Source organism: Lytechinus pictus, unplaced genomic scaffold, assembly GCF_037042905.1.
Source record: "Lytechinus pictus isolate F3 Inbred unplaced genomic scaffold, Lp3.0 scaffold_19, whole genome shotgun sequence".
In the NCBI taxonomy this organism is placed as follows: domain Eukaryota; kingdom Metazoa; phylum Echinodermata; class Echinoidea; order Temnopleuroida; family Toxopneustidae; genus Lytechinus; species Lytechinus pictus.
Window position 1 is genome coordinate 2,888,458 of NW_026974140.1, and position 10,977 is coordinate 2,899,434.

At 36.7% G+C, this 10,977-nt stretch overlaps 1 protein-coding gene across 1 annotated transcript; it reads right to left on the reverse strand.

The window, feature by feature from the left end:
* Positions 1 to 1,236: 1,236 nt before the first annotated feature.
* On the reverse strand, positions 1,237 to 3,825 carry LOC129261029 (adenylate cyclase type 9-like). The gene has a single exon (XM_054899065.2). It carries the CDS (start codon positions 3,312 to 3,314, stop codon positions 1,623 to 1,625), a length of 1,692 nt encoding a protein of 563 aa, XP_054755040.2. The 5' UTR covers positions 3,315 to 3,825; the 3' UTR covers positions 1,237 to 1,622.
* Between the last annotated feature and the right edge of the window lie 7,152 nt (positions 3,826 to 10,977).

Sequence of the window (10,977 nt, forward strand, 5' to 3'; positions counted from 1 at the left end):
GTTAGAAATGCTACTGGCATTGCCAATTTGAAAAAACGAAATTAAGCAAAGATGACTTTTTAAAATTCTACAAGACATGTAATACATATACATGTATCCCTGACATTCAATAAAAGAACATCTAAATGTAAAAATCATATCACACTTGAAAAAACAGAAAGTCGTATCAATATCATATGTCATTTCTAAAATGATTTGATTTCAAAACACTGTATAAATACAGCTTTCAAGATGGGTTTTATTTATGAAAATGTTAAAAAATGTCGAGATATGATGGATAGTCAGATGTCAAGTGATTGATTAATAACTACATGTACACACTGTGTTAATATTGTAATATTTTGGCTCTATGTACATGTAAATATGTCGTTTCAAAGAATGCATGACTGTATCAAAAATTGTCATGAATTGTAGCAAAATATCAGATTGATAATTATCTTTGATAGTTGCAAGAGTATTACAACATTTTGGCTCTATGAAAAGTATGTAAATATACTGGCCTATATCTTTTAATAATAGTGGCAAATAATTCTAACACTTATCTATTGGTTTCAAAGAATGCATGAAGCATCAAAAATTAATATGAATTGCAGCAAAATATCAGAGTGATAGTTGCAAGTGTAGGATCTTGCTTACAAGCCACTATACACTGTATATATCAACACCGCCAGGAAGTGGAGCATATATTTTGCAATTGAATTCCGCCTACCATATTTAATGAAAGGATAGGTTTCAGTGCCCTGACAATGTCCACGGAAGCATGGACAACACCAGACAGACAAAGGCTGTATTTAAAATGCATACTGTAGGGGAAGGCGGGGTAAGTTGTGACACTTTTTGCATTTTGCATGCTAGAATTGATATGACTAATAATATTGTAGTATTAAGTACCTTGCCTTTAAATTTGATTCTTGGGAAATATTTTTCACCTATATAACTTTCTACCCCCACACTGAAAGTCACTGTGACCTTTGAAAAAAACGATGTCAAATGGCTCAACTTGCCCCATCTATGGGGTAAGTTGTGCCACATTCTGGGGTAAGTTGAGCCACAAAAACTATGTACAAAATGTATGCAGGAAGAACCAGCATGTCAATTTTTATTTAAAGTCTTTTCACTTGCTAATTCTCTATAAATACTAACATCCTCTAAAAGTAAAAGAACTGTCATGTGAATTTGCTCCTTTCTGCCTGCATATCAATGGCTTTTTAAGTTGTTTTTTTTTTTTTTACATTACCATAAGAATTACCATGGCTCAACTTGCCCCATGTTGGCTGGCACAAATTACCCCAGTCCGAACTTAATGTGGTATTTTCACATCCACACATTTCTTATGCATTCATCATGTAAAAGACTATGACAAGAATGAGAATCCATACCTGGACTAACAATATTGTTCTTATTTCTTTATTATATTTAAAGACGTGTGCGGGTAAAAAGCACTGATCTATTTCACACCCTTTTTTACTTTTTTGGATGAAATTCATATTTTCCCTCTAAAAAGTAATTTCTGTTTCAAAGTTGAAAACAATGTGGTGGGATTAAGGGTTATGTAATGGGTCATCCATGCATGACACCACCACGATGTCTGACTCATTCATTATTGGCCTGGGGGTGGTGGCTCAACTTGCCCCTATGCTCAACTTACCCCGCCTACCCCTACAAGATATGTATTTGAGCTGATAGTGATACATAAATATGATGCTTCTATGCAGCAAACTAGAAACCAAACTAAGGAAGTAATGGGAAAATATTAATGAAGTTGTAGAGGAGAGAGAAATGTTAAGTTTGAACTTACCAATGAGAAGAGCATGTTTGTCTGCATTGCCTTCATCCAAGACATATCTCTCTCCAAGAAACTTGACAGACTCTGCAGATACGTGAACTTTCCCAGGCTGGCCAGAAGCTTCCATCTTGTTAGCAATGGTTACATCATTGGACCACACATCAAACTTGAAGCGACGATTACCCACAATGCCACAGAGCACAGTGCCAGTATGAATCCCAACGCGCATGTTGACCTTCTCTCCTGTCTCTTGGCAGAAATCCTTGATAGCTTCGATCATGCTCAGACCCATTTCAACACAACATTGGGCGTGGTCCTCCCTATACACAGGACATCCGGACACACAGTAGTAGCAGTCACCCAAGGTACAGATCTTCTCACAGTTGTGCCTCCTGCAGAGGTGGTCAAAGCGGCCGAATAGGTTGTTGAGAAGACCAACAAGAACCTCTGCACTCTTGTTTGCGCTCATCTTGGTAAACCCAGCGATGTCGGCATACAGGATGCTAACATTCTCCATGCGATTCATGTAGAAGGGTCGGAAGATGGGTTCAGAAGACTGCTTACGACCCTTGTGAGGCTTGACTTCGGGGTTAGACTCTCGACCCTTCAGTAGCTCTTTGGCAATAATGTCAGGCATAAGAGATTGGATGGTAGCCTCCTTGATCTGCTTCTCCCGTTTGTGCAGGTTCTGGGCAACAACAGTTTCTACAACCTTCAAGAATGTACTACGGTTACGCACTTGAGACATAAAGAAAATATGCATGCCCATCATGTGGATACACAAGTGAAGGAACAGCTTGGTGAACACATGCGTTGCATTCACTTCATCCGGCTGTAGTGCGGTGGTGAAGAATAAGACCTCATACACGAATGAAAACAACATCATAGTAAACACTGAGTATAGAAATGGTAATGGTATCACGGTATATGTCATCAAGATCATCTCAACGCATACCGCAAACGTCGCAACAGTACTAATCACTCTATTATCGCATTCGCAATCATTGGTGAAAGACGCAAATGAAGCTAGAGTAAGTCCACATACGACTACTATAAAGACAAGCGAAGTGTGCATTACATAGTCCCTATAATACCTACAAGTTGTGAAGGCTATAAGAGCTATACAAACCCCGACCATACACCCAAGTGCTATTTCAAAAATAATCCAGTCACACGTCTGCTCCATGTTGCCCATATTGATAGGTATATAAGTCATCCATGTTATACAAGCTAGAAGAGCATACCCTACTGCATAGCGGAACCGCTTCTTGAGCTGAGGGAACGACTGCCTTTGAAACTGTTCCTCAATAATGGGAAGGTTGAACTTGGGATCCCACCAGCTCCCTGAGGCACGCTCAAAGAGCTTTGGGCAGCAGCGTCCACTCAGGGACCTTCTGCTGCTCTCAGAGCTTTGTCTCCTAGTGCTTGGCATGTTGCTAGATCCTTTGACAGTCACCTCTACAGCGCCCTCTTCTGTTCCTCGACTGCTTGGTGTGAACCTAACCTCTGTCTCAGTCACGGAGACCATGTCTGTGGCTTCTGATCTTCTCACTGGTGAACACTTAGCTCACTGGAAAATATAAAACCAAACAAAATATTACGTATAGCAGATCTAATTTGAGTCATATTTGAGAAAAAACAAATGCTTGTTGAAATAGATAAGAGGGAAAAACCATAGAAAAAATTATAATATCATTAACATGTAAATTTAATACAATTTCAATGTCTTGACTCTCGTAGTGCCACCTCACCCTCTAATTGAACCAATCATCTGGTACACTCTATCAAAAAAAAAATTTATATTGTAAGGGCAGGTCCTACCCAAAAGTATATTGCTGCATCAAAACATACCACAATGAACCGAAAGCACTTTTTTTTGTAAAATACTACATCAAGAATTAAAGCTTGTAGAAAGCTTTGGGGAAGAACATTTGACTGTTATTCCAACATTCAAAGCAATTCTCAAATCCAAAAGATAAGAGTATAAAAACAGTTATATACTATCTTTCACTGATTTGATTCTTTGTGAAAATTTAAATTTTACCACGTACACATATTTAGCTCCTCTCCATAATTTTATTTTTTCTTAATAAAGGCAGTGCACTTTATATTTAGTATGCAATGGAGTTGGTTTATGGCACAGTACATGTATATTATATACTAATAATAATAATAAAAGGCATTTTCATAGCACTATCTATCTAGAAACAACCTTTTCGGAGGCGCATTGTTGTTATTATTATTATTACCCCGGCTTTAGCTCGAGCTGCCTTTCAGCGTTCATGCATTTAAGGAATTAATCCTGCCGGGTACCAATTCACCTCACCTGGGTCGAGTGCAGCACAGTGTGATTAAATTTCTTGCTGAAGGAAAACACGCCATGGCTAAGATTCGAACCCACGACCCTCTGTTTGAAAGGCGAGAGTCAGAACCACTAGACCACAACGCGCCCACGATACAATTGTAAAAGATTGAAAGCTATATCAGGAATATGTTTCCTACTCCGGCATGTTCATACAGCATGTGAACTTCACAACACAAGAATATCAGAGGTAATTTTCTTTATGTACTCTCACAATTGAGTAGAAATTCATACAACTTCCAATTTTCCATGGCAACAAATGCGATTAAATCTAATCATGTGGGCAAATAGAAGCCGCTCCCTGTGTGATATGGCAAAGATTATGAGAGATGCATATGGGTATGACGTGGATGCCTTTCTCTGCCATCTTGCCATTGGACTAGTGGACAAAAACAGAGCTATGGTGCGATAGATACCCCCTAATGAGAGATCATTCATAGCTTGTGTCTACCCCTGGCGGCACTTATTATTCAATTTGAGCAAAGAGGATTAATAAAAGGATTATTAAGATTAGATTCTTCTATCTCATGAATCGGTTTCAGACGGACAACACGGTATCGGGTCCAACATAATGAGCAATTTTGATGACTTTATTGGTATCTCCATGGAATTGCCAATAACAATCCAATAATAGAGAACATCTTGAAAATTGCACAAAATGAAGGAAGAGGCAATAATGCAAATTGCACAGAACAAACATATGATCAAGAATCTGATTTCGAGTTTAACATGAGTATGAAAAAATGAAGAGAGAGAGAGATTTCATTTTCATTTTCAACATAGTAACACAACACTACATTTTAATATTCTGAAAATTTATGAGGTTATGGGTGTGTTCAATGTCAGTTTTTAAATTTAAACTGCAACATGAATCATGATAAAAAAACATGATTACAAAACACAGATAATTAGAAACAAAGGGTGTGTGTTCAATGTCCTCCATTCCCGGTATTAAAATCTTGATTGGGAGGAAAATTTAAATTTAGAAAAAGATGTGTTTGTAAACGCTATCAGCTCAGATTTTATGACCTTCAGCATCGCGAATGTGACATTAAACATGATTAAGTTTTTAAAAATATATATTTGCTCCCGCATTAGAAGCCAACACAAGCAGGTGCCAGAACTGACCTTTCTTGTGATGGGTAAAGCTGCGCTAGCGAAAGCGGGAAATTTAAAGACGATCCACATATAATCAGCTTTATATTTTCAGCACTGAACAGTGCACCACTAATCCTCTCTATGTTGTGTTTTGTAACTGAGTTTTCAATTATGATTCATGTTGCTGTTTAAATTTGAAAATCGACTTTGAACACACGCTAAAAACGTTCATCAAGGAACGTCCAAAAATTTCTGCCATTTTGTGAAAACAAGGAACAAATACCAGTACTATCTAACCAGGGGCCTGTTGCAGAAAGAGTTGCAATCAAACGCAACTCAAAAAATCTTGCGCAACTTGATTTTCAGCCAATGAGGCACCCGTATTCGGGACTTGCGCTTGATATTTTGACTTGCGTTTAAATGCAATTCTTTCTGCAACAGGCCCCATGTCATATAACATCAACCATGTATTTACTTTAATAAACATTTAGCAATCCAAAAGATTGCATGATATTCTGAAAGCAAAAGGGCAATTCTTTCCAAATCATCCATTATTAGTACATCAAAGCTTCCAAACATTTAACTCCCCCTTCCCTGGTTCAATTATTGAACAGATTTTTTTTAATTTTATCTAGAATAAATAAACCTTTGTGAAAAATTGAAACAAAATTAATGAAATAAGGTCAAAATGTAAAAGTATTGAACTAATGCTCTAAATTCCACTGCATGTTGACAAGGAGCCTACATACACAATCATGGAAAAAAACAAACCACGTTTGAAGGTTACACAACACAAGTTAAATGTCAAATATATCGTATATACATGCGGACAATGCAAACTTGCATTTTAATATTGATGCAGTGCTTCAGTACACAATAGCCATTTTAAAGTGAAACTATTTCCATTCTTTTTCATACTCTTAAAAAACTAAAGATTATGGAACTTAGTATACAAGACACAAAAAAAAAATAATAATAACCCCTCGAAATGGCAAAGTCATATACCAAAAAAAATATAAAATACACGAGACACACAAGAAAAGAATAACCATTCACAATGGTAATCTCATATATTGTGCATCTTATCTAAAAAAAACAGGCCTACATCACAATATGACATACATGTACATTAAATCTTTTCTGCATTCTTTGCAGGATTTTTAAAATTCTATCAATGAATTCTTGTTCATCTTATACATATTTGAAAATTCATGTAGATATTATTTCAAGGTCATTGGTATGACAGCTAAATACACTGTGTTCAGACATACTACAATGGTGTGTATATTATCTAGGGAAGTTTCACAAAGAGATAACTGTGATTTAAAGTCACGGTTAAAACTTCAATACAAATACGAATAAATGTGAGTCTGAAAAAATGTACGGCAACTGCAGAACAGTTTTTGCCAATACAAGTGTTTTTCTTGCTGGATCATGACTTTTGACCTTTTGATACATCAATGTATCCCTGTGACCTTTGAGAAATCAATGTGAAAGTTATCTTACTTTTGAAAAGTGATAACTTTGCTTTCACACCGGCCAAATACCATCTCTTTTTACACAGGACTGTAGCATTTCTGAATCAGGAAATGTCTGGTCATTTTCCTAATAGTGCAGGTGTAAACATGTCAACTTTGGAGAGGTATGATCAGGGGGGGGGGTATGATATGAAAGATGAAAAACTCTAGCTAGTAAACATCCTTGGTGAGCTAAACAATTATGGCATGAACCTTCAATCAGTGAGATGGATATGATGGCTTTTTAGATATTATCAGTATAGAATAAATGAATAAAGTGATTTTTTTTGCATACTGTCACTGTTGGATATGACCTCCAGCTAGGTGTAGGTATAGGTAGCATCAGAATATATGCATAGTCATGTACAGGTAAACATACAGATAAGAGATTGTGTAGGAGAAGATTGGGAATGGGAGTGTTCTTGAATCTTGATTTTGTTCATAAAAATCCATACGTTGATTACAACTACTCTATCCGTTTCATTTTATAACATCAAACCAAGTTGCTGTAGGTCCATGATCAAACAAAGGGATGCCAGTCAATTTAACTCATTGGGCCTGGAAAGAAGCCAGAACATTCATGTACATGTCAAAGCGGCCCATGTTTGTCATAACACATAAAGCCTGAAAGGCCTGGAATAGAACTGGAAGATGTCAGAGCAAGGCAAAAGTCTGAAGACTATGGCATCTCTGTATATGAGGGTGGTACAGAATTCAACAAGACATGCATTTGTTTAATAGGGAAGAGATTGGGGGATTTTATTGCCCCACAAAATAAGAAAAAATAATTATTCAAATTACAATCAAAAGGGCCGTCTGCACCATCCCGAGTTTTCAAATTAGCGCGCTATTTCTGATCCGGCAAATTATCCCGATCAGAAAAATCTCGAGATAGTTGGCGGTGCAGACGCAATTATCGCGCTAGTTCGTAGGATTAATCTCGAGATTGCAATCCCAAGTCAAATCGGGTTTATTTGCAAAATAGCGCGCTATTTTACGAATTATCCCGCTAATTCGTCGGTGCAGACGCACTCGAGATTGGACTCGGGGTAATTTATTCATGACGTCAGTCTATAATGCAATTCGCGTTCCACTTCCGCCTTGGTCAAAACATAAACACGTGCGAAAGTCAACTTTATACATGCGAATAGCGTTCATAAGCAACGATGGTGTCCCACCAGTGAATGGATTTTGGGAGAGACCAGACCGAAGGGGGAGGCGCTCATCGACGAACGACGATGGTCATATTCAATAACAACACTGACAGCAGTGTTGTCTTATTCCTTCGCAAAATGTGAGCAAATAGCATTTCTTTCCTCCTTCTCTCCCTCTCTCTCTCTCTGTCGTTGCCTCCTACTCCGCCATCATATTTAACGAAGAATACATCACTTCTTCACTCGCTGAGCTGAGAGGATTGTTGCATAACACCGGTTGAATTCGGCGAAAGTGCTAGTGAAAGGAGTACATTGCTTGCATATCGCGGGAAGTTATTCAAAAGCGCGGGCCGTTGAAACTCCAAGATCCGAAAGTGCGCATGCTCGTAATATCGGGCTTGTTGCCTCGCTCGAGCAGGAATCGCTCTTCTTGCGATGGTGCAGACGGGGTTTCTTGAATCTCGAGATTAATCGCGAAGTGGGCCGATCGGGCTAAAATCTCGAGATTGAGCAAACTCGGGATGGTGCAGCACCGCCTAAAGGGCTCTTCTTTACAACAAAGAACAAGAACCCCACCCCCCTCTAAAAATTACTCCTAGAATCTACAACCAGAATATGATCAAGCCGTTGTTGATGTAGATATGAATTACTCATCACATTCCTTTCAAACAGTTTGTTTCATCAAACTGTTGCAAAAATCAAGATCGGATATATGATTTTTCTTTAAACGAATTTCTGGAAACTTGTATTTTGAAAAGCTTTCACTCAAAAGTAGATCTGAGACATGATAATTTTTTAGCAGTGCTTGCCATTTTCTGATGGATGAGTGCACAAATCAACAGTACTTAGAGAAGTGTCAGTGTCTAAAGAGTTTTAAATTGACCAGTATATTGACTGAATTCTACCATAGGTACATGTACAGTATCCCATATTATTTAAGCTTTGTACTGAATTAAGATTGATGGAAAATATGTCTTCATTTTCTTGTCTGAATTTTATTTGTGGGTACAATGCGTTTTGGTAAACATAGCTAAATTACAATAGTCTTGAATGGATCATTTACTCTGTTCTACGTAAGTAGGTAATATATTTGGCCAGGATTGCAAAAATTTGTTCTTCTCCATTATACAGGGGTGGCAAGATCTCATATGAAATTGGTAGACAATTGAATCTTGATGTTTATTATTCATGATATTGGCTGGGTTAGAAAGCTTGACGTTACAAAACAATCAACAAAACACCATTAAGACAAGAACGATAAATAAAGTGCCTCATTTGAGGCACCAAAATGACCAAATTACCAAATCCTTCATTCTGAAAATTGTTAGTTCTCCTTTGTACAAGTGTGAAGCATGTCACCATCTATTGGCCAAAAAAATATTGCAATTATGAAAATTGTCCCCTCCAAGCAATTGGCTGGGTAAATTGCCTATTTGTACCACAGCAACAATGATATATTGCAACATTATCATTCCTTGGCATTTCAGCTTACATGTACTTACAAGTAGAATGATAAAGTATTTGAAAAGAAAATAGACTGATTTAAGGCAAAGTAAATGGGGGGGGGGGGAGTTAACATCTGATGTGCTCACTTTGAAATTAAAGCAAAATGGATTCACAACAATTATTAAAGAACCACTCATCGGAAAAGCGTTTAGGAAAAGAATGAAAGACACTATAGACTACACTACTCACAGTTATACCTGCACATACAGTGTTTATTAGTTTATGCAACCTATGTAATATAAAGCAATGCATCAGCCTATATTACCCATCATGCAACACAAATTTGGCAACCACTTTCCTGACCAAGAATAAACCACATTTGATATCGTTTTCCACAGCTCATTATAATTTGCAAAGTGCAAATACAGATATTTTATCAAGGTAACACATCATTTTTCACCTCAATTTAGAAGTAGATCAGTTGATTTTCACAGCAGGTAGCACAATTATCATTGTCAGTGGTAAGGGTAATGTTAAAGGTAAAAGACAGAAGTTGCAGCAAACAATTATTTCACGAGAAGTCTTTTAAATCAAGGTTAATTGTCCAAATATTATCATACATATAGATCTGGTACATTAATGTAAACTTATCTTTGTAAAAAAAAATGAAATCTTAGCTCAAAACCGATAATTCTGATGATCACTAACACGGAAAAGCATATGTGGGACAGTGTATTATTGCTTCGAAAAATACCTGACATTTGATGGAATTTCGTTCTTAATTTGCTCATTTCTCAGCAATTACGCATTTTCTTCCAGAGCTATTTTAGACATATTTTTTATTCATACATACAGACACTTTGGTGGTTATTCCATTGGATTCTGTTTGAACTCAGTTTGAGATACCACATATCGTATCTTTAAAGCAAATGATACCAGTATATTCATTTTAAAAATCCATACTGTATGTGAATAATGAACAAATAAAGAGGCCAACCAAATCCAAAATCATTATCTTTTTTAAAATCATTATATAATGTGATGGTAAATACAGACCTCAGAATGAATCTGTGGAGCAATTAAAGCCTTGTTTGAAAGAAAAATCAAATAAATTTGATTAATGATATCAAAATAGGATCCTATCTGGGCTGGTAAAGGGGATTTCCCTACACTTGCTATACAATTTGTTGTCATGTAAATTAATACTCCAAGCAAAGAGGATGTAGGGTTACAAAATTTCACTGCCTTTTGTTAATTTTCTAGACTCTTGTCATTATTATCAAAATATAAATTGCTTTCTTGCAAGAAAATATTGAACCATCTACAATAATACTGTATATACCCCACCCACTATCAAGGTTTATAAATGTGGTAATTCTTAACTTTTTTTTACATGATATTCCATTTTTTACACTGAAAAAGAAGAAAAGAAAATGAATTACAGAGCAAAAATTACAGATATGAAAAATGGAAATAATTATTTACCTCTACAGCTTATTGAGGGTGGGGCTACATAAAAAAATTAAATCTTCTGATCCAGCACCCAACTTTGAGACCGTTCTCATGACGCTTTCTAAAACTAGTTTACTGGAAACCGATTCAGGAAACCAGTTT